Source organism: Glycine soja, chromosome 11 (genome assembly GCF_004193775.1).
Source record: "Glycine soja cultivar W05 chromosome 11, ASM419377v2, whole genome shotgun sequence".
NCBI classification, from domain to species: domain Eukaryota; kingdom Viridiplantae; phylum Streptophyta; class Magnoliopsida; order Fabales; family Fabaceae; genus Glycine; species Glycine soja.
In genome coordinates this window covers 10,687,644-10,712,636 of record NC_041012.1, presented here as the reverse complement: position 1 = coordinate 10,712,636, position 24,993 = coordinate 10,687,644, and the positions used below count along the sequence as shown (strand labels likewise).

General features: G+C 31.6%; 2 protein-coding genes and 1 long non-coding RNA gene across 3 annotated transcripts; 1 reads left to right on the top strand and 2 right to left on the bottom strand.

The window, feature by feature from the left end:
• Positions 1–658: 658 nt before the first annotated feature.
• On the bottom strand, positions 659–3,504 carry LOC114375090. Its single transcript, XR_003658713.1, has 4 exons — positions 3,315–3,504; positions 1,763–2,088; positions 1,315–1,408; positions 659–1,228 (listed from the first exon to the last, which is right to left on the bottom strand). It is a non-coding gene; the product is annotated as an uncharacterized LOC114375090 (long non-coding RNA).
• Positions 3,505–10,299: 6,795 nt separating this feature from the next.
• On the top strand, positions 10,300–12,046 carry LOC114374514 (dof zinc finger protein DOF3.6-like). Its single transcript, XM_028332171.1, has 2 exons — positions 10,300–10,567; positions 10,781–12,046. Exons 1-2 carry the CDS (start codon positions 10,517–10,519, stop codon positions 11,672–11,674), a joined length of 945 nt encoding a protein of 314 aa, XP_028187972.1. The 5' UTR covers positions 10,300–10,516; the 3' UTR covers positions 11,675–12,046.
• A 4,830-nt stretch (positions 12,047–16,876) lies between these two features.
• LOC114377674 (U-box domain-containing protein 13-like) lies at positions 16,877–21,557 on the bottom strand. The gene is made up of 4 exons (XM_028336304.1): positions 21,136–21,557; positions 19,612–19,728; positions 18,957–19,412; positions 16,877–18,365 (listed from the first exon to the last, which is right to left on the bottom strand). Exons 1-4 carry the CDS (start codon positions 21,397–21,399, stop codon positions 17,217–17,219), a joined length of 1,986 nt encoding a protein of 661 aa, XP_028192105.1. The 5' UTR covers positions 21,400–21,557; the 3' UTR covers positions 16,877–17,216.
• Positions 21,558–24,993: the final 3,436 nt, after the last annotated feature.

Here is a 24,993-nt window from a genome sequence, read left to right as displayed (position 1 = left end):
AACAAAAAGTTAACAAAATTTTATTAGATAATTAATAATTTTTTGTTAACTTTTAGGTCCTTAATATTTTTTTATTTTTTGTTTTAAATTTATTTAGATAGTGTTTTGAAAAGTAAAACAAAGTGTCTGCTGGAATATATTTTTTCTAGCAAGATGACATCTCACCCAGCAAACTTGAAAACAAAAATTGTATTCACTTGAATTCTATATTATAGGAGACTTCCACATTATTATCATGTGATAAAAGTCCTCCACCACAGGATTTTAGCTCATTAGCCAGAAAATTTTTTCTCACAAATTCGTCACTTAGGGACGGATTTGTAAGAAAACGTTTCCTTACAATGTTCAAGCCACTAATTAGAAAGAGAATATTTCCTCGCAAACTCCCTCGCAATTTGTTTACTTTGTCTCACTAATCTCTTTCTATTACTTTATAATTTCCTTCACTAATGTCTTTCTATTCCCTCGCAATTGTTTTTTTTTTTTAATTATTAACCTGTTTATTCAAAATAATTAATATATATATATATATATATAAGATCATTCAAAGTATTATTGACCTATATATTCAAGATAAGATTATTCAATATTAACAATTAGAAAAATTATTTAAATATGGTCAACAACTCAATCTATTTCTAAATTTCTTCTTTCAAGATAACTAAATAAAATATTGTCATCAAAGTGTATAACAATTAAAATGCAACACAAAGTAGCTAAACATTGTCAACAAGTTTCATCCATTGTTGAGTCTTAAAACACATATAAAAAGAGAAATTCAATCATCAAACTTAAGTGCATTATCATTTATCTTTGTCTGATAGTGGTGAAGGCAGACAATATCTCTTTTCATAAGAACTCCAATTGTGCTTGTATTCGCAATTGCATTTGTGTCTATATCTGTAGCTGCATGTTCGCCATTAGTGTTTGCATGTGTGTCTGCAATGATTTTGTCTATATCTGCAGTTGTGTTTGCATCTGCTCTTGCATGTAAGACTTCCGTGTAGATATTGCAGTGATGTCTTCTGTGGATTGTATAGGATTTGTGGAAGATGGACCTACCGTTGTTGAAGATGAACCCTGTGGAGAACCGCTCATAAGCTCCAAGCTATTACCCATGTTGTGGATTCTACCCTTTTTGTTTTCACCAACCACTTGTAAAGTCAGCTGTAAGATGTTATGATTTATCCTTCTCCATATTTCTCTGTTACGGCATTTTCATAGGTTTCTTATAGCAAATTAATAAAATTTTAGTAAGTTAGTAATAGCAAACAAATGAACAAACAAAGACAATATTAATAAAAAAATACTTACAATGAAGTTTTGCTAGAGACATATTCCCATCTTTTGTCTTATGCAATTTGTTGTATAATTCACTATAGGTAACACGAAGCTTGTACTCTACATCCTGTGATAACATAATAAGCAAAATCTTACTAAGTAGATTAAGTCTCTTACTAAGTAAATGCTTATGAATCCCTACTACTACCATATGCAGTGAATAGATTACAAATTTTCAATACCAACTTGGTAAATGCAAAGATAAAACTATATATAGTTGTTGATGTTTCATCTCAAAATAACACTAATCACACAACTTTGAACATTAACATTTTCAGGTATCAATAATTGATATCATGAAACCTTGACAAATAAATAATATTCTTTCCACCAATTATCATGGCATAAAAAAGCATAACATAAAATAAATATCATATTTAAATGTTAAATTTGCTGAATGTGAATGGAAAAGGCTAATTACCATCTTTTTCAAGGTTTTCTCGAAGCTTCTAGATCCCCTCCTGTATGCACATTGGCTTCAGGCTAGGCAACTCTATTCATTTTGGCTTTAATAGACTTATTCTTCCACCCTGGTGTATTCCAAATACCTACTAAGCCATCCCATATTTCAGTTCTCATTCCTCTTGGTCCGTGGCCTTTATAATCAGCAACATTCTCTGATACAGTAACTTGTTTTGCCTTTTCCCTTGCTCTAGCCAAAGCATCAGAAAATCGATCCACGCAAATCTTATTCCAAATCGTTCTTGCCGTATTACAATCATAACTTGTCTTGAATCTATATTTTTCCTACACAAATAAAAGTCAAATAAATTGATAGATATAAAGATAGATAGAATAATAGACTCATAATGACTTACCATAAAATTATTGAATAAGCTTTCCTTCATTCTAGGACAATATTTTTTCCAATTAAATTCAATTTACAATCAAGTTAACATTTTAATATTTTTTTTTTCATTTTCTCCATCTTTTTATATCATAAAATTATTGAAATTTCCTTTAGTTTAGAACTGATATCACTCATCTGCAGCATGGAATTGGTTTAGAATAAACAGATTTTAATCTTTTTGCCTGAATCTACCATGAGCAAGAACAATAGACTATCTACAGATTTGCTTGCTTCTCTATAGTTATGCATGATATCAACTAGCCAATCCCTCTTCAAAAGCTCCTTAATCCTACTATATAATCTGGGAACTGGACGGATTTCTAGTAACATTACCCTCGATCATATTAGCAAAGCAACTGGCAAAGGCCTGCTTTAATCTTGATATGTCTATGTTTTGTTCTAAAGGCTTCTATGTCATTAAGTTAGGTTATAGATACAGAACAAACTGATAATATTACAGCAACGTGCTGTCATGATCTAATATTGTGAAAATTTAATACGTCTAGCACTCAGGTACACACACATGCTCATTTAGGCTGACATCAAAGCCACCCATTTGAACATATAAACAAATATGATATAGAAGATAGATCTATTTCTTATCACAATACCTAAAAAATAATAATAGAAAAAAAGGAACAAAAGAAGTAAAATTGAGGGCTTTTCTAAACAAGCAGAGAATTTTCCTACTCTGCAATGGAAACTGATATAAAAACAGCACAAAAGAGATTGCAGAAAGGTATACTATAGCGTCAGGTCATACACAGTATCCACAGGGTTCAGAGCACAGGTAATCAGTAAATTGACGCGTGAATCGCCACAAATGAGGCATACCCAAAACGCAGAAACGAACCCTAACAGATTACACTCCCTAACGCAAATATATATATATATATATATATATATATATATATATATATATATATATATATATATATATATATATATATATATATATATATATACCCTCCCTCCCCCTTTGTTCAGCACCGAGAACCCCACTTCCACCGAGCCCCCCACCAAACAGATTACACTACACCTCCCTATCTTCCCCTGTCCCAACAGATTAAAAAAAGAAGAAAAAAAACAGATGAGTCATGGAGAGGGGGAGAGAGAGACTTACAACTGAGAAGGAAGAGGGTGATGAAGGTTTGACGGGGGCGTGCTCACGGGAGGAGCCGCAGCCGAAGTTGGCACCGGCGACGACGAAGCGCGTGGCGTAGGCGGCGGGGAGGCCATGAGGATGTGAGAAGGTTGTCAATTGGAGGTTTATTTAGATAAAGTTTCTCTGTAATCAATAATAAAAAGAGGAAAAATTTTCCTACAAATCTAAATATATATATATATATATATATATATATGTTTGTGTATACTTTTCTTAAAAAAATGTTGCTGCTTATTTAGATTTTAATTACCTGTTCCAAATTAAAATTTAATTTATATTTCCCTCCCAAATCGTTTCCTTCCCTTGCATCATTTTGTATTTCAGATGGATCTTGCATGATAATGAGTTGTCTTAGTGTTCTGGCTCTTGAATGACAATGATGTCTCTGTCGATAGGAACTTTCTGTTCATAGCATTGTAGAATGGAATGGGGCAATGGACGCTAGGATAAAGGCTTGTTACAGCAAAGAATGGTGGTGTCTTTTTTAGAGGATACCAATACTACATACCAATGTTATCATTTGGTGGATTCATACAAGAAAACACATGTCTTCACCTTTAAATGTCAGTGCAATCAAATTAAATTCAAATGACATCTTAGTTTTTCAAATAATTTTATACATATAAATGCACTTAAAAATTGTTATCAAAAGAAAAAAAAAATTACACTAGGATAAAAGCATCCATAAAAAGTGAACACCAAATAAGGATATCCTTTCATAATAGTTATAGATAACATTATACTTTCATAAATTTGAAACATAAATACTGTAATATTAAAAAATTATATAAATTAAAGACGTGGTAAATTTGAAAAAAGAATGAAAATTTGTGTTAAATAATAAATTATATAATTATTTTATTAAATACTTTTATTATTATTACGGTTATTGGATTATTTTCTAAAAACATGATTAAATAAATAATAGAAAAAATGAATTATAAATTATTGTAATGTATAAATAACATAGTGTCTAAATCATAATAAAGTTATTCAATTGATTTAGTGGTAATAGGTAATGTTAGACAAACTAAGAAGCCTGGGTTCTAGTCTCATTTTAATTATATTTATTTTTTACATTATTTTTTAAATCATAAATGAAACTGAAATTGAAACTACTATTCATATTTCTACTTGTTTCCATCTTAATAAATTTTATTTCAATATATTTATTGCGCATTAATGTAAAAAATAAAATCAACATTATTACAATTAATTTAATTTGTGATATTATTCAGTATGTAATATTTTGTAATAAAAATATATTTAATAAAATAATATTAAAATATTTATTATGTAATTATTTAAAAATGATCATGTTTATCAAATATATTTAATAAAATAGTATTTTATAATAAATATATTAAGTCATTTGTGTTGATCATGATTATTTCTTATTAGAGCTATGTCTTCTATTTAGTAAGTAATTTAAAACTATTTTGTAACAAAGATACGTTTTATTGTTACTACATATTACATAAAAATTAAAACTAATATAATTTATGATACTATTGGGTAATTAATCATAATTATCTTGTAATAAAATAGCAAAAACATATCTTATAATACAAATATATTTAAAAAATTAATTAAAAAAATATTATATATTTTATGTAAAAATGTTTTCTAGTTAAAAATGATATTATAATATTTAAAAGTAAAAATAAATATTATTGAGTTTTTTTATGTGCAATTGTGTTAACTATTGGGATAGACAACTATGTTTATATGATGTTATCAAGTTTTCTACATGTATTTGTGTAAAATACTCAAAGAAATAATTTTATTGCACCTAATATGATTCTGGGTAGGATTTTATTTTCATGAATGATATTTTTTATTTCAATATAAATATTAATTAACAAAAACTTCATTCATGAAAATATTTAAATTTATTTTATATAATTTCAAATTAAAAATAAATATTGTTGATGGTTTGATATGTAACTATGTTAAATAAGCATAACAAGAGCTTTGATGGTTTACCCACGAAGGTATAGAAAAGAAATATTTCCCGTAAATGATAATTGTGGTCTTTATAATAAAAAAATTAAAACTAATTTAATTTATGATATAGTGAGTAAGTAATTAAAAAAATTGTAATAAAAAAAATTTAATAAATTAATTTTAATATATTAACTATATATTTATATAAAAATATTTTCTAAGTAATTTTTTTTAGGATTCCAAAGTAATATATATATATATATATATATATATATATATATATATACTATTGTTGCCTTTTTATGTAATTGTGTTAAACTATCATCAATCATATTTTTTTATCTCTATCATAACTAAAACTATTTTAATTTATGATATTATTGATAAAGTAATTTAAATTAATTAAATTTGGTTGCCCTATAACAAAGAATCAAACTATTATTTTATAAAAATATATTAACTGAATGTTATTATTTTGGTAAACATAAATTTTTAATATTAAAATTTTTTAAGAATAAAATGTAGAATATAAAAAATACAAAAAGGAAATAATACAACATAAAAAGAAAAAACATTTTAAGAAAAATGAGTAGGATAAATAATAAAATAATTATTTTTTATATAGAGTAAAGTTATTCTAGTCAATCAATCTTGCATTCACACAAATCATGTTCATTCCTATATTTTTTCCAATATGACTTATCTATATAAATATTTATTTAAAAAATAAACAATAGAATATGAGAGAGAACTAAACAATGAATAAGACTTTGTATATGAATTTATTAAATATTCAGTCAAAATTGTATCATTTAATACTAATATTGCATATAAATAAAAAAGAAAAGGAAAGAATTTTTAAAAAAATATTGTAAAAAAATTAATAAAAAGAAAAATAAAAAATAAATAAATAACGTAAAATAAAAAAGGAAAGAGAGAGTGTGTGAGAGAGAGATGAAAGAAAGAAGAAAAAAAGGAAGAAAAAGAAAAGGAGAGAACAAATGAAAGAAGGGGATAATGAAAAAAAAAGGAAAGTACAAAATAGGTTCTCTTTGTTCATAGGTGTAAAAAATTAGTCGGGTAATTTATTCATTATTTTATTACATAGATATTTATTATATAGATAATATGTAAGTGTATTAAATACTTAAAGAAAAAAAAAATTGTTGTTCATAATGTTTTTTGTCCTGGACAGGACTGATTGGTGTCTCCTAACCCATTAAGTATTTTTGGAAAGGAAAATGGGTTAGAGGGGTGTACTCCTTTAATGAAAAAAGGATATAATGGGCATTAAAGATTTAAAGGAAGGTTAGAGTGTACTTATCAAAAGGGGAGTGCAATTAGCAAGTTCATGTAGGAAGGTTAGCACCGGCTGTCAGTAAATAAAGGAGGCTATTGAGGTAATTTTCATTCTACATGATAGATCAAGAAAAAAGGATATAATAGGTATTTAAGATTTAAAAAGGAAGGCTTGAATGTACTTATAAAAAAGGAGATGCAATTACCACATTTCTATAAGAAGACTAAATTAACTTGTCTTAGATAGATGTCAATAAATAAAGGAGATTATTGAGATAATTTCCCTTGTATGTTGTTTTATTATATAGATTAAGAAAAAAAAAAGGATATAATGGATATTTAAGATTTAAAAAGGAACATTGGAGTATATTTATCAAAAAGGGGATGTAGTTAGCAAGCGATGTAAGAAGACTAAATTAAATCATCTTAAAATAACTGTAAATAAAGAAAGTTATTAAGGTAAATTATCCTTTGTTAAGCTAGAATACTTTTTTTTGCGCTTTGCGAGGTAAAGTATCATTCACAAATTTGTGATGAGATATACCCTCGCTAACGATAACTCTAATCTAATAACCTAGTTTGCGAGAGATTAATGAGAGTTATTTCTATCGTAAATTTGCGAGGGAAACGCAAGGCAAATAATCTCTCACTAACATTAAATTTTGTATTTACAATTTTTTTTGTTGGCGATAGATCTATGATGTAATAAGTCACTCGTTAAATAATTTATTATATTTGAGAGAGGGAATATGGAAGGAATATTTATCTTTAACAAGTCATTGCTAATTTACGAGAGTATAAGGGAGGAAACAAAATCGGTCGCAAATCTATTACAATTTCGCAAGTGATTAATGATTGAAATTTTCCCTCGCTAAAATTCCATCGCTGATGAGCGAATTTCTTGTAGTGCTTTTTTTTTTTTATTGACTCGTCCTTCAACAAAACACTCAACCAAGACAAATGGGGCACATATTTATAACACACAACAAAAGTAAATCTAACAAAGGCATGGAGAACTCATAAGTAATATGATCATCACCATCATCCCTAATAAAGATAGTAGTGATAATGATAATTAATGATCATATTAAGCATGACTACATTTGACAACATTTAATTAAAATACATTTAATATACGAAAAAAATATTATGGCTTTTAATACTCTTTACATGTTTTATAAACCCATTTCACAAATCACACTGTATATATTGAAATCTGCAAAAAAAAAATTGTAGCTAGTTTGCTCTAAATGATTACTATTATTATTGATGTTTTGTAAGTTTTACACAAAAAATACTGGGAATTTTGACTTAAACTGTAATTTTTTTTCTACTTCTTGTGAATTTGAAATTAACCAACTAACAACAACAACAACAAAAGGAATTGCAGAAATTCCTTATGAAATTACTTGGTAGTATATATATACAAAAAAAAATCTTATGTACATTTACTTGGAAATGTTATTTTTTTTCGAATTTGGCTGCAAATAATTATTTAGGGATTTAACTGCAGTTTTTCGTTCAAAAACAATTATAGTTTTTAAGAAACAATAATATTTATGGAAATTTAATTAGTATTACTATGAAAAAATATTATTTTTTTTATTCTGAAACTCGTAAGGAAAACTTATCTTCGAAATTTTTTCTTGAGGATGAAAATTCACTGGGAAATTAAATAAGTTTTTCTTTAAATTTTCCATGGTAATCCATGAAAATGTGTACAAGAAACGGGCAAAAATCTTGTCATGGATATATAGATCCCCCTCTCTTCTTGAATAATTTTTGGAAAAGCTTGCAGAACAATAGTAGTCCTCTAATTAACAGTGCATGCTAAGTTATCCAAAAAGGGCATGAATTAACGCATGATGAAGCTTAATAGCAGATAAAAAAATTTCTTATCGATGAAGAAACGACATTGACATCATGGTTGCATTTAATTCCTCATTCCCGAGTGCGACTCCGGCCTACTTACAAAAAGAATATGTTGTTTTTTCACTCTACCAAATTTGAGGGTCTCTGCATCGGGAAAAAAGGAGGTCATCAAAGATAAAGCTAGGCATAAATAGACAAAAGAACACACGTTAATTAATCAATAGCCCTCTATTTTGAAGTATTAATTATTGAACCATTAAAGCTAAGAGGCAACTAGAAGGTTTTGTCTAGCGACTTAGAAAGTTATTCGTTAATTCTTGATATATAAAGTTGGATAAACAAAGCATTTCATGTATTCAACTCTTAAGTGTTGTTGCTGTGCCCAAAAAGGATCTGACCACAACTTTAAGCCTTCAATTTACTGGTGCTGAGTTTATAAAAAAAGTAAAGCTAGCAATTAATAAAGACTAGCTCCAATTATATATTTATGATACAACACATTATATATATATATATATATATATATATATATATATATATATATGACAATTTTGCAAACTTTCTTTCCCCTTTCATGCTTTCTTTCTGAATTACTTGTCTCATCTTTTCTTTAATTACTCCACTTGTCGCATCCTTTGGAAAATCGTATTTCGAAAAAAAATCTGACATATTAGTGGGTGACTCAATGGGTGTGTTTCATCAGCAGACGCAAAATGATAGGAGTGAAAATTGATACATATCTAAACACAATGCGTTTCTATTTGACTATTATATATTTATAAAATGATTCCTTTATTAACAAAATTAACATTTAATAAAATACCATAAGTACATGCATGTAAAAATTACTGAAACTTTTGCTTCAAAAATCTTATTTTACTTTTTTTTAATTGATAGCTTTATGTTTTCTCTTATTTCAATTCTTTCATCTTGCAAATGATTTGATAGAAAAAAAAGGAAATAACAGAAGAATTCATTTTCAGGAAATTAAACTTCAAAGCTTAATGAAATAATCCAACATTATTCAATGATTGAAAGACCTCCCTTTTGTGACATATATGCATTTGAAGCTATAAATGTATTTATATTTTGCCTGTCAGCCTCTTAAATGAGTGAACGAATTATTTTACCTTCTTTCCATTTTTTTCTCATCTAGTACTTCCCCAGTCATTGATAATTGTAGGGGATAGATTCACTTTTTCGGATTGGTGTTGGTCGCCTTTACGGTGCACGGTTCGTTTAGTTTAACTTTATCACTCAGTTCTGAATATACTTCGTTTTTCTGAACCTTTTATTATATGAATTGGAGTACTCTTCATATTTTTTAAATATATATTTATTTATGTAATCAATTACCAAAAAAAAAAAATACATGTGTACATGAACTGAAAGCGTAGGGTTCTTTAATCAGTACTTAGGCTTCATAAGTGTCTGAATTATAAGACTTACTCCAACGTGTGATGTCCATAATTTTTATTTTTATTTTATTTTATTTCATTATGGTTGTTTGAGTATTAATTTAATAATGTGCTTGGGAACATGTCAATCTGTCAGCTAGATAGTTGAGCTTAAAAATCTTTTTATTTGATTATGTAAGCTGATTCCACCATCATCCATGAATAGACAGCGATTAGCAATGTTGCCACGCACACCCATATATACAGTATAATCATGCATATAGCTTTCTTTATTAAAATTTCTCTCCCATGCATGGGAGCCATTATCCCCTTTTGCTGAACAAATTTACAGACCAAGCCATTAAAAAAAAAAAAAAGAAGAAGCTTATAGGTTAAGAAACTTCGTCCACTACTACTCAAAACCCTAAAAAATAAATAAAACAAAAAGAAGATGAGGGAATAAGCGCAAAGTAAAGAGAAATTAAAGCCTCTTCCTGCTTTCTTCCCTCCACCCTCCTCCTCCTTTAAGCTCCTTTTTCCCTTTCTTTCTCCTCTCTGGTATTCCCTTGGTGTGGATTCTCCACCATCTCCCTAAAGAGCCATCAAACTTTATAAAAAGAAAAAACATAAAAGCATTTGAACGCCATGGTTTTCTCCTCTATTCCAGTCTTTGTAGATCCTCCCAATTGGCAGCAGGTAATAAGTTTTTCCTCAATTTTCAGCCACAGCTTCTGAACCCTAAAAATAAAGTTTTTAAAAATGTATATAATTGCAAAAGATAATTTATTCCTATTCCTTGTAATATCTCCCTGAATATACCAGATTTTGTATCCAATTTCCATCATATAATTAACTTTTTTTTTCTTTCTTTCCTCTCTTTTCCTTTTGTTCTTGATCTGTGTTTTGCAGCAACCAAATAACCATCCTCAAGCAAATAATAATGGTGGTGACAACACTCAGCTTCTTCCACCTTTGCCACCACATCAATCTCATGTGGGAGGTTCTGTGGGTTCAATCAGGCCAGGTTCCATGGCAGATCGAGCTAGGCTAGCTAAGTTACCACCACCAGAAGCAGCTCTCAAGTGTCCACGTTGTGATTCCACCAACACTAAATTTTGCTACTTCAACAACTATAGCCTCTCTCAGCCACGCCACTTCTGCAAGACTTGTAGGCGCTATTGGACAAGAGGGGGTGCCCTAAGAAACGTTCCTGTGGGTGGAGGGTGCCGTAGGAACAAGAAGAACAAGAGGAGTAGTCGCTCTAAGTCTCCAGCATCATCGGAGAAACAACAAACACTTTCTGGTTCCACAAGTGCAATAGTCCCCTCTGGTGGAACCACTCATGAACAGATTGGTCATCAGTTGCCACAGCCACAGAACCTTCCCTTCTTGGCTTCTCTTCAGAACCTTAATCGTTATGCTGTTGGAAACATGGGTCTTGGGTTGCGTGAGATTCACGGACAGAACGAGAACATGGGGTTTCAGATTGGTAATTCTTCTGCTGGTGGAGGAATGGATCAGTGGCGCTTGCATCAGCAGGTTCCTTTCTTTAATGGTTTTGAATCAACTTCAGCTGGTTCATACCCTTTTCAAAATGAAGGTATTAACGAAACACCTTCTGGTTTTGGTGGTGACATAACAACGAATTCCAGGGTTTCTCAGATGCCATCGGTTAAAATGGAGGAAAGTGGGGCTTTGAATTTGTCAAGATCAACACTCAATAATGTCTCAGAAAATAACCAGTACTATTCATGGACTGATATGTCAGGTCTTGCTTCTTTTTCTGCTACTCATCTCTTGTAACTTTGAACATATAACGTGTATGTGGTCAATAACCACATCACCGGAATTGTTATGTCCTTGATGGATCAGAGAAATTCTCAAACGATTTGGATGTGTTATACTGAACACCCTCGACTTGACTTCATTCCAAGTTCTCACTATCATCAGTTGACAGAAATTAACGCAGACATGGTAGAATTGATGTCTTCTCTTCTTGTAATTGCAATTCCGGTCATTGATTTGTGTTTATGTTTTTTTTTTTTGTTTTTTTTTCATCCAGTCGAGTATTTTATGTACTATATACATGGGCTTGCTTTAATTGTATAACTGTGTGTGCATGTAATGTTTTGTGTTTCTGCTATCTGACACCTTGTGATCTCATGTCGATCGGTACAAAACTTCTTCTCTAAGTAATTTATTTACTTAACACTTTTTTGTTTATTATATATTTATAAGCGCTAGCTAGAATTAACTCAACACTATCACACACACACACACACACTAGTTTTTTCCTACATACGATTATCAGATTCGGCTAGCACGATCTAGCACAAATATCAGAAAAGAAGAAAAGCTATGTTGTTTACAGTACTAAAGAATGTGCCACTCCACTCCACGTTAGCTTTAGCCAAGGTAGTATATCTCGGGATAAGTTTGTTTAAATTTCATGTTCGAGCTAGCACTTTATACAAGTTTTTTTTTTTTCTCAATTTGTGAAACATTCTTAATGCAAAGCATAGTAGCATGCATATATATCCCATGCTGCATGTTACTAGCCGTTTGTGATACGAATGTTTGTCATGCATCTTGGAGTGGACATGACATGATATACCAATAGGATAATTCAAGGAAAAGACCTAAGCTAGCGTCTGACACCATATTGTAAGCAACTCTTTCCTCCTTACTAAGTTTTTTTTTTTTTTTTTAACTTTTTCTTTTCTCTTTAGTCACTGTGAGTACTTTAGCCAGCCTTAGCCAGTGCTGGAGTTAAGTATTCCTACTCACCCTCACTCTTTCTAGAATGTGAAATTCTTGGAAACTTGAGTGCGACAGTTATTTAATGCACTGGAGCTACTCTTTAATTACTTTTCCTCAATCGTGGTAAATTTTGCTTCCGACAAAGCTCTTCATATCTTACTTTTAGCATATAATAGAAATAGGTAATTTTTTTTCCCTTTAAGATCCTTCTTATGTTAATAATTAACGTGATGATACATGCCATAGATGATAGATACAAAATAATTACAATAGAACTTTTCATGCATCATTTATGTAACTTTCATTAATTTAATTTTTGTGTATTTCTTTATTACCATGATATTGTTATGTTATTTTTTTTTATTTTACTAACGTGAAAGTAGTTTTTTGTTTTGGAGTTTTGAAATTCTGTTTTCACATATATACAATTTCTAGAGCAAGGATAGAAAACATTTATTTCTGTTTTCGGATTAAGAAATAATATGTGAATAAGACATGAAATAAGAAATGAAATCAAACAAGTAATTTGGTTACATATAACAAACAAGAAATGTGTGCAAAGTTGAGGGGAAAGGGCGAAGAGGGAGAAATTTTAATAAAACATTAGACATCATGAGTCAAGGGTCAAACATAAGATGTTGTAATTATCTATTAGATTCATAAGATAGGACGTCGCACATGTGTGTTTGTTGTTTTGAGGTTGAAAGTGGAAGCCAAATGTAACCATTGGTAAGAAGACGCCAAAATCTCACTCAAAATCATGCAATTCTATATTCGACCAAACTGAGCTGAGTGACTGTTCTAGAACTTCTTCAGCAGAATGATGCAAGATACAAACACTGATTGTTAATTATGAAATTCCTTTTGGGCCATGTTTAATTACGCAATTGAATACGAAAGGAAAAAGAAAAAGAGATTCTACGGTCAAAATAAGTGTGACCTTTTTCTACGTGTTGGGGTCATTTCTCATTATCCCCATACCATATGCCTCTTTGGAGTGATCGATGTTGCCATTCGAAATTGAACAAAGATCTTCCACGCTAATAATTACAAACTTTATTATTATAATCATCCCACCAGGAATTAATGAATGAATTATCTAATAAAAAAAAAAAAAGAGGGCATCGATCATTGAGGTGATGATAACTTTTGTAAGAACCAATTGATATTGTTACCTTTTAAGAACGAAAAAAAAGCAACAGAAGACTAACACAGACAAAAGCTCTCTCCGTGTCTTTGGACGTAGGTAGTAAATGATCACCCAGATTCCAAAAATGTCGGTGTGTGTTGGTCTCAAAGAAGAAACATATTGCGAGACTTAGAGGAAAAACGAATCAGTGTGGGTTAAATCTGCAGAGTTTTCTATGCTACGGTACAAACGAGGGCCGGGGGCTCAGAAATTCATGCACTCTTCATGGAATGGTGTGATACTGCAACTCAGTGTGACTTTTATTGTGTTTGAACAGTGCTTACAAGCATATATAATTGATCCTTTGAAAACATACGTTATCTATATGGGTGGCAAGCCTCAAATTTAAAGGGCCTCTAACATATATGCTTCCTTTGTCTTACTTTACTTTCCCCGTCTTCATTCATTACCTTCTATCATTTGCATCTTCGATCTTATATTCTTTTTCCCCTTTGCCTTCTTCTATTTTTCTGTTTTCTTTCCCTTCCCTTTTCCTTTTACATATACGTGGGGACATCTCCACCCATCAGTGGCAGAGACCGCTACTAACTTTAGCGTGTGATTTAGCAAATTTCATCACAAGCATTAGCGTATACTTTCTTATATTTTTACTATAGATTTCTTAATAAGTTACATTATCATGTATTTTAAGATTTTTTTAATTATAATTTAATAATGTATTTGTGCTAAAAAAACAAATGTATACATACCATATCATGATAAATCTTTCTATATATATATATATATATAATCAATTCCTTAGTAATAGTGAATTTAAAACTGAAACGAAAGTATATACTATGTCACGATCAACCTTTCATACTTAAATATCTTGATGCATGCATTATTGAAATGTGCTCTTGTAGGGGTAAATTTTGCTTGTGAATTAATATTGTTAACCAAAATTGCTTTTTTTTTAACCAAGCAATCCTTCAACAAAGAACTAAGAATTAACTTTTCAAAATAGTGAGATTCATTTTGAGGATTTACCTCTCCAAATAAATGTTTTTTCATATTTACAAAAATGTGAATGAAGCTCTCTTGTAAAAAAAATGTGAGTGAAGATATTTTTTAGCATGGAATTACGAAAATAACATTGAAAACCAAGACATATTAAATGAAATGCACCAAGCAGGCAGGCACCATCACTTTCGGAGAAACAAAATCAGAGAGAATCAAATTTTGATCTTGAAGACGAATCCCTCGAAAACCGAAAGGTGCACCAAATCACAGGAAAACGACACCGAATTAGCAAGGTAGGAATATATCAATTTGGTGGATTTAAGAACTAGATATTTAGCTGCAAATTGCCAAAATGAAGCGTGGAATCTTTTAGATTAGAACTAGAAATGCTATGGCAGCGAAAAATCTATTGGGGCACTTGTAATAATCCAAGTAAATCTAAGTGCGTGAATTGCAGAACTATAGCTATAATGGAATACGCATATCATACCGTGAAAACCTTCTCACATTTGATTAGGGGCGTTTTAGTACTACTTAATGCTTCTACAAACTCGAGACCTTTTAAAATGTTGGGACTTTTATGGAAAAGATGGTTTGACTTGTCCTTTTAAGAAATAAATTAATTATTAGAAAATTAAAGGGCTTTGTATTATTAATTACTCTTATGACATTATGAGCCAATTAACTTCTTATTTGTGAAAGGTCATACATTTAACTTTTATTTTCTTAAAAGAAAATGGTTAGCGTCCAGTATTATTTGCATTAATTTTGTCCCATTAATTATTGCATCCAGTATTAATGAGACAAAAAATTTGGTAAAATATTAATAATTTCAGAATAAAAAGAAAAGACGAAAACATTTATATATTTTTTTGGAAAAGACTGGCTGCTATCATGATTAAGAGAATACATCAAAACTATATTCACACTCACCTCTTAAACATCCTCAACAAGTACAAGATATATTAAAGACCAAAGTGAGGAAAAAGCATGGAAGGACCGTACCAAGACCCATGAACCGAAAAAAGATCAAAACCTGTAATTAGGTCTAACCTATTGTGCATATAATCAGCTATACATACAGAAGGATGTTATTGAATCCCACCAAGTAAAGAAATTAACTGTAAGACCATGATTAGCTAACTTATCAGCACAAGGGTTAAAGCTTTACCTCTCTTGCATACGTGAGAAACACAAAAATGCATTTGAGAGGTAAAAAAATAAGACTGTTCAGCCAGCGATTTCTAAGCTTCCAGGAAACAAGAGAAGGCTTGGAGAAGGATTGGACAACTAATGTTAAGTCCGTTTCAACTTTCAAGCCAAAATTGTAACCAACCTTTTTGCCAAGCTGTTTCAATGGCCAAAATAGCACCCATAATTCAGCTACAAAAGCCGTGGATATACCAATGTTGATACAGAAGCTACCTAAAACATTTATATTTCTTAAACAAATCAGATATCTTATAAGTTATGAACTGATCAGAAGTGTAAAGTTTAAAGGTTAATTGATTAAATTGAAATATTTGGCGTGATTAACTAATAAGTTCGACTGCTGCTGCTACTTACTATGAAAAAGGAACTTGTGCCATTATTATGTCCATTCCACAAAATACCAATGACGCCAAAATTCAAACTACTTGAGTGGTTACTTCCCAAACAAAATTGACTCAGTTTAGTCCTTATTGATGTTATCCTTGAATCAGACACCAATAGTTTTGACCAAAATAAAAACATGAAAAAGATCGATCACCTTGTGCTCTTCATCATCAGGCTTCACCTTAGTTTTAGTTTTTTCTTCCCTGTTAAACAGCAATCATTACGTCCATTCCACAAATACCAACAAGCAAAACGAAAAGATAATTCTCCGATCCAGGCCTGTATCGTGCCCCATGTTGCATTGGTCATTAACTGTTTTATGCGTTGCATACCTTGTCTTTTATTTCAACTAATCATTCAATATTAGAGTTGGAATGACAATAATTCAACTTCAAATCACTTGATCATAATAACTCTAATACTTTTTTTGCTGACATAATAACTCTAATATGACGTTATGAACTAACATTTTCGAAATGATAAATTGCTAGATAAAAAAAAGACAAATGAATGACTTTATACTTTTATAACATCTCTAACATCATGTGATGCGGTACGAATAAACAAAACATCTCTTCATTAAAATCTGAGGATGATTAGAATACAGTGCATGTTACAAATTATACATTTTCCACTTCAAGCTTGCCCATTTGCTTCGATTTCTTCTTGCCCACTTTCACAAGTTTTTTGCATTACATCTCTGCTGAATATCACACAAACAAACAAATAACTTATGGAGTAGGAAGGTGATCTTCCACCCTTTCCTCCAAACAGATGCTTCTTTCAACACTTTAAAGAGAACAAAAAGACAAAATGAACAAAGTATAATAAGACATCTTAGGAATCATCGGGGTTAGTAATCAAAGGTGGTTGGGTATCCTCGTTCTGAGCTTGAGTTTCAGTTTGTATTGGAACTTCCTGCTGTTGCTCAACTAACCTGCTCATACGTTCTAGCAATTGTCCAGCCTTTCTTTTGCCTCTGTCTGTACCATTTTGAGCCAATTCTAACAGTGGACCCATCACCCCCAGCTCTTGTGCCTGTGCAAGATATTGTTGATCTCCAGAACAGAGGTGAACTAAAACGGCAGCTGCATTCTCTTTGTTCCTTGGTGAGCCATTCCCAATAAACTCTACTAAAACCGGCACTGCCTCTGAAGCTCTAATAGTAGCCTTCCCTTCAGGATGGCTAGCCAATATTGCCAAAATAGCTAATGCTTCATCCACCATTCCCCCGCTAGGTTCAGTCAGTAGTCGCATCAGCGTGGGAATAACGCCAGCCCTCACTGCCTTTCCCTTGTTGCCCTGATAAATGCACAAATTGAAGAGTGCTGTTGCAGCATCTTTCTTACCCCTTTGGTTACCCTCACTTAGCAGTGTCACTAGTGGTGGTATGGCTCCTAAAGATCCAATTGTAACCTTGTTTTCATCTATTACTGAAAGGCTGAAAAGTGTTGCTGCTGCATTTTCCCGAGCCTCCATGCTTCCCTTCTTCAGCACATGAACTATACCTGGAACTGCTCCTGAAGAAACAATACTTCCTTTGTTGTTTTCATATATGGAAAGATTCAGGAGCGCTGTCACGGCATGTTCTTGAGTGCGGGAGTCAGGCACAGACAAAAGACCAACAAGGAGAGGTATTGCACCAGCTTCAGCAATGGCAACGCGGTTATCTGCGTTGCGCTTTGCAAGAAGGCGGATCTCGCCAGCAGCTGATCTCTGGTCTTCAGGACTCACAGATGTGAGCTTTTGGAGAAGACTTTCAATCTTACTTTGCTCAGCAGGAGAGTAGGCTGATGCTGATTTACTAGGTTGTGAATCGCTAGGTCGTTTTGGTGGCTCTATGCCATTGGCTTCACACCATTGTGCTATGAGGCTCCGTAATACATAGTTAGGTGTGAGAACAGTACTAGTGAGAGTCTGCTGTGTTTTGGGGCAGGTCCCGTGCCCTGCTTGCAACCACTTCTCAATACAAGTACGCTCATAAGTCTGCAGATGAGAACAAGATGTATTTGAGCGGGCAATGTGACATTATAAACAAAACAATTCAGAAGCAGCGGTAAAATGTCAATAGTGTGAACAGAAATCAGCATTCACAAACATAGATCAATAGGTCAATTAGAAGGGTGTAATATAGAATAGCCTTCAGTTTCTATACCAAGTTTCCAAGTTCAACCAAGATTTATGTTTCACAACAATCTATGAATATTCAAAGCAATTGTACATGTTGCAATCCGTCCAAGTAATGTGATGCTCAATAACTTCAGAATTTTAAAATAAAGTTATTTTTAAGAGGATTTTATAATAAAGTAGGGACCATTAATTTTGCTTTCACATATTTCTTTCACATAAAATGACCCTGTCATGTTAATGAGTAAAATTAGACAATCCTTATCCAGAAAAAAATTAGATATCTTAACAAAATTGTGCTAGAACATGGTGCCTTTAGCAGGCATTTTTACTTTCAAGCACACATAAAGGGATCATCTGATATTTCAATTTGCCAAGTCAAGAAGGATAATGGTCAACTGCACAGTATTTGCAATTTAGCTGTCAGGGAGCATCATATAATGTACATACCTGTCCTGTTGAAACAATGACAGGGTCCTTCATTAATTCCAGGGAAATCGGACATCGAAAATCATCAGGGATAACAGGAGCCTGATGACTCTTTTCATTTGTCCCAAGTCCATAGACTTTTGAGAAAATGCCTTTTCCTCCTAAATTATCATCCTTGACTAGATTTTCTATTTGCACGAAATCCTTTATCTTCTTCAATAACATTGACATTTTCTCAATGCGTGCTCCTGGATCCCCACCACTTGATGCCACCATCTCATGCAAAGCAAGTGATTCTTGAGTAAGATCAGCTATTCCCATCAATTGCAATTTTTCAGCTAATTGACTTAGAACAGATGGATCTGTAGCTGCATCACTGCTGCTGTTGTAAACAGACAACATATCCTCATACAACCTGACATCTGGTTCATCAACCCTCCCTTTAGCTCTTCTGAACTGGGCAAGAACCAACTCAACCTGAAATTATTGGGAGAATTAAGCAAGATTGTGTAAATAGCAAAACAATTAGAGATAAAGAAGAGCCACAATGGTGGAGTATCCATTCTAATCTCAATAGCTAACTAGAGGAAGGAACGTTCAACGGATCAGATTTGGCAGACTAATATCACTGTCTTGCATGCATACAATAGTTTATATATAATTGAAATATTTATACCTGCTCTTTAACTTCATCTGATATATCAAGTTTATCATGGGAAATACCACCCAATGACTGTTCCAACTGAGCTGTCACCTCGTAGAACTTATTCATAATATCGTCCCGCTCAAGGACCTGAAAACAGGAATAAAGACAACAGAATCAACATGTAAGGCAGCAGAAATCATTTTATCAGATGCATATTTCCATAATGTTTTCTCCAAACATATCATTCAACCATAGTTCTAACAGGTCCCAATCACATGAAAAATAGAGCTGCGAGCAACCACAGGTCACAACAAGCATACATGAATGCCTCCCTATGAAACTGTAAGTAAGTAAACTAAGATTCTCATGTAGACATACAATTAATATTGCAAATTGCATTAAATTTCGTATAGTTGCATATAACCGGATTAGTTTGACCATTTCAAAGTCCCACAATATATAATAAATTTGATACCACGGACAATGTTTTTATGATAATTGATGTAAGAAATTTGTAAAGAATATAAAAAATACCCTTTGCCTACCTCTACATTTTACCTTTTAACTTTTTCTGCAAAGCTCCCCACAACAGATGTAGGTTATCCATTATCCAAATAACAATTGTCCAAACCGTTTGGACCATGTAGCAAAATTACCAAAATGCTAAAAACATCCCAAAGTAAAACAAATCCAACTTTTAAATCCCATGGTAATTTCAATAAAGAGGTTTTAATCACATTCACAGAGAGGGTGCTATTCACAATCCATATTATATATTAGCTTCTCATCAACCATAGGAACCAAACATCAACGGTAGAATGTCTGGCACACTGGATCAACAAGTACCGCTGGCTAGAAAAGGGAATCCCCAAAGTTTTTAACTGTATGAAATACACTGCATTCAGAAATCTCCCTTCCTCTCGTATATGTGTGCGCGTGCAAGCCTATATATATCTTTAAATCTCCCTTCTGAAGTTGGGAAAGTGTCTCAAGCAAAGGAAGAAAAAACATAAAAAAAATCTTTATTCAAGTTCCTATCTAAAGCTTGTTAACAATCAGAGGTGAAAGGGAGAGGATTCTTTCGCTGACATCCACATCCAGGTACAGCCAGGCACACATCAACAAACCTATCAGGAAACAAGACCTACAAATTGTCCAAGGTCTTGAGAAGTTGTAGGCAAGGCTTTAAAAAACGATCCGCAACTGGAAATTGTCCGCAATTTAAAACTTTGGCTGGCTTATAGTTTCAGCAAATACAATCAAAAACAAAAACACTAAACCAGCTCCAAGCTTTCTTTTCTTTACAATTTCCAAATACCACAAATCATATCCTCAACGCGATCAACAATCAACATACAAAAGAGGCAAAAAAAAAAACAAAAGCAGTTCAAAAACCAAAATAAATTTATAAAAAAAAATACAAAAAAATCTTTAAAAAATTAAAAGTAATCCAGAGAATGTAGCTTTAAAATCGTTATTGCAAAAACTACTTTCGGTCGTACAAAAGAAAGCAGAAAACAATAATAATAACAATAAAGAGTAAGAAAAACAAACCAAGTAAAGCTTGCTGCCTTCGCTTCCGAATCTGAGGAGTTCCCTAGCGGATTGGAGAGCTTCCTTGAAGGCGAGGACGGCGTTGGAAGTGTCCTCGGGAAGCGCGTCTTTGTTCATGTCCCTAATCTCCTCGAACATCGGGATCAGAAGCTTCAGCCTCCGCGCCAAGTTGCAGTACTGCTTCTTCACCGGAGGCCTGTACTCGGAGATGCTGGCTATCTCGTTCACCAATTCGATCACCTTGCTCGCGTTCTCACCCTCCATGCTCGCAGATCCCGCTATACGCCGCCGTTTTAGTTAGATTGCCGGAGATCGAAGTCGCGGCGGGTCATAGTGGCTCGCTCGTCTCAGACACTGCGGTTTTAAGAGAAGGATAGATAGATACAGAGAGAGAGAGAGAGAGAGAAACGCGTAATGCTTTTTGGTTGTCTAATTTTCTTTTTGTGGCGGCTGCTGGAGCTGAGTCAGCTAAGAGATCGAGTTTTGCTATGGGACTGGCTCGGCTCGTTTCAGCTTGGCTTGGGCTAGTGCGGCGCTGAACTAGAAGTTCTGTTAATTCAGTTTAACGAATTACCGTAAGGTAAGTAACGTATAATAGTGACAGTAAAATACAACAACTACGTGAACAAGTCTTTGATGGCGACACGGCAAGAGCAAATCTTGTTGCCTTTGTTTGTGACTGTTGTCTGTCAATTTTACTTTTGGAGAATGGCAAAAGAATTATTCACTCTCATTATATTAAAGTTGTAAGTTTTTAAAATAGACTTGCTTTTTTAAGTAAAATCCCGATTTTTAAATTTATATATAACTGTCGACGAGAAGAAAAAAATTGATTAAAAATTGTTAGTCAAGTTCTTAACATAAAAAAAACATAAATTACTTATCAATAAAACAAGTGACATTTCACATTCATAAGTCCGCATACAGTTCATCCTCCTCTATGGTAAGCTGAGTTCAGAACTCTTGTTTGACCTCGTTCATACCTTAATTTGTGCGTGTTTATGGCATATCACCTTTTTCGTTTCATCATTCTACTTTACTTGTTCACGTTTTAAAATTTTTGTGTTTTAAGATTTTTAATCTAAATTGAAACCATAAGCCAAATAGAAATTGTTTTTCAAAAGTTTCTAGTTTCAAAACATTTTTGTTCAGTGTTAAAAATGGTATTAATCGATTGGATCTTAACTTGGGTTGTAACTAAATTTGTAGTTTCAATTCGATGCTAAAGAAGTAGATGAAAACGTGAGTCATAATATATAAAGTTTTAAAATAACTTACATTTTCATCATCTTTAATCTCTATCCAGATCTCTAAATTTAATTATGACCCAAGTAAAGATCCCATCGTATATTTTTTACATCAAACGAGAATGTTTTGAAACTTAAAACTTTTGAAAAACAATTTATGTTTAGTTTTTTTATTTCAATTTGAATTAAAAATCTTAAAACACAAAATTTAGTTGTTGTAAAATTGGAGTGGTGAAACAGGGAAGTTGATATGCAAACACACACAAATCAAAGTATTTTGGATTCTGGATTCAACTTACTATAGAGGAGGACAAACATCATACGGACTTACAGATTTTTTAGCATATTCAGAGAAGAAATACAATCGAGCGTGTAATTATACAAACTACTGAACAATACATATTTGTTATTTCATACTTTACTGATACATTGTATTTTACGATTTCTACAGTTAAAAAATTTAACTTTATATCTAACGGCCTAAAAACCACAGGCACAGTGTATCCACGTAGAAAACTTCCCTCCCACATTGTGCAACACCTAAAAAAAAGAAAAGTACCCACGCGAGACTTGGACAGGCTAGTAAGACTAATGTGTAAGAAGTTTTAAATTATAGATATCAACATCACACTTTAAAACTTGTTTATTCCTAGTATTATTTTAATAGCCAGTTAGGAACTTTATGTGATATATTGCATAAGCTCTAGCTAGAAGCTAGTTAATAAACTTTAACGCTATTACGATGTTTTCCAAACTGTTTTTTAAAGTTTTATATACAAATACAGCAAAACAGGGAATAAAACACTACCCCCAATTAATAAAATGAATACTTTTGGATTTAGATAAAAAAAAATTCATAATATTTATTGAAAAATAATAAAATAAAAGATATTGATCAGTTTTTTTGCCTAAACTATGATTAATTTATGCACTTTAATTTTTGGCAAAAGTAATGAAAAAGAACTTTTATAGAAGTTGATTTTAGTTTATACGTTAAACTAAACTCATTTTTGTATCATTTTAGTTTATACGTGAATATATAAGATCAATTCATTTTACTTTCTTTTATAAGTACTTTTATAATATATATATATATATATATATATATATATATATATATATATATATATATTCAATATTATGAACTCATTCTAAATCGATGGTTCTCGGAGGCAAAAGCTACAGTGCTGGCTTCACGATCACCTTGCACTTGCAGCAGGGATGAGGCTGTGAAACTAGTCAATGTCATCAATCAATCAGCTTAATTAGATGTTATTTGATAATACATCTAATCATTCTACAAATAATATGATACTCCTTTTATAAACTTGTATACTTTTATAGAAATTTCATATCTTTGTTACAAAATCTGTAACTTTCAAAACTATTTTTTTATATAATTTTTTTCCATCATACGTATTATTGCTTTCTTTCTATCATTTTTAAGCTTCTCTTTCACCATTTTTTTATCACTATTTTTCATCCCATTAGAAATCATAAAATAGTAGCTATGATTTTTTTTGTTGAAGTTTTGAAAAAATAATACCTGCGCGCTCTTTTTTAAGAGAGAGACTTGAAACAAAGAGCTTATGTACAGTACGATTAATATTAAACACAATCAATATATTACGTAATTTATGAATTGTACGAGTGTTGCTCAGTCAAATCATACAAAAGTCCAAGAAAAAAAGACGACCGCAAAAATAAGTTCTTTTGGCATATAAAAATTCATTGGGTTCCATATTAAATTCAAAACACATACTAAGTTATCAACAATAGTTTAATATTTGCAGCCTTATAAATTAAATGGTAAGAAATGGTAAACTAAACGAGGAAAAAATCTTCTAAATTTTAAAAAGAAATATGCTGGTAAAAAGTTTTTAAAAATATTCTTATTATTTAATTTTTTAACTGAAGTTATTATTCTTATTATTTAATGAAATTAATTTTATTAATAAATAAATAAGTCTAAATAATTTAAGAAGACTTGTATAAGATTTCATTCAATAATAAACAAAAAAAAATAGGAAAAAAAAGCTTGCCTTGCTATGAGTTGCCTTTATGAAAACTGTTCTGGATAATAATTCCAACTCTCCCATGGCCAAATAAGTTGCTTATAATTATAATTAATGCAGCATATGTTAATGTTTGAACAGAACATGGCCAAACTGTGTGGGACCCACTAAGCCAAAGAAAAAGAAATGGTATCCTTGAGTTAGGAATAAAAGTCAAAGCAGTTAGATGAACGGTGGTCATGTGTACATACAGTGGACCACGTGAACTTGGACCCAGTTAAGCCATGGCGGATGTGGTGGGTAGGGTCACACTCAGAGATAACGCTATATTTAGCCCCTACTAAGTTAAATATTATTTTTATTTGTAATCAAAATTTTATATATGATTAGCATTTAACACATATTTTATCATTAAATAAATTATTTTTTACCTGTAAACATAATTAAATCTTATATCAATTTTATAAATTTATATATATATATAAAAGAAGTAATACTCACTTAAATAAAAAATTACTGCCTCACTCAAATAACTTTTACATCTCGAAAAGAATCAGCTTTTTATTATCAATAGATAGATATTCAACACAGAAAAA

Coding starts and splice junctions, on each gene's coding strand:
- LOC114374514 (XM_028332171.1), top strand. CDS start 10,517: ATGGTTTTCTCCTCTATTCCAGTCTTTGTAGATCCTCCCAATTGGCAG. Junction 10,568..10,780: donor ATCCTCCCAATTGGCAGCAG/GTAATAAGTTTT, acceptor TGTGTTTTGCAG/CAACCAAATAACCATCCTCA.
- LOC114377674 (XM_028336304.1), bottom strand. CDS start 21,399: ATGGAGGGTGAGAACGCGAGCAAGGTGATCGAATTGGTGAACGAGATA. Junction 19,729..21,135: donor AAGGCAGCAAGCTTTACTTG/GTTTGTTTTTCT, acceptor TCCTGTTTTCAG/GTCCTTGAGCGGGACGATAT. Junction 19,413..19,611: donor CAGATGAAGTTAAAGAGCAG/GTATAAATATTT, acceptor CAATAATTTCAG/GTTGAGTTGGTTCTTGCCCA.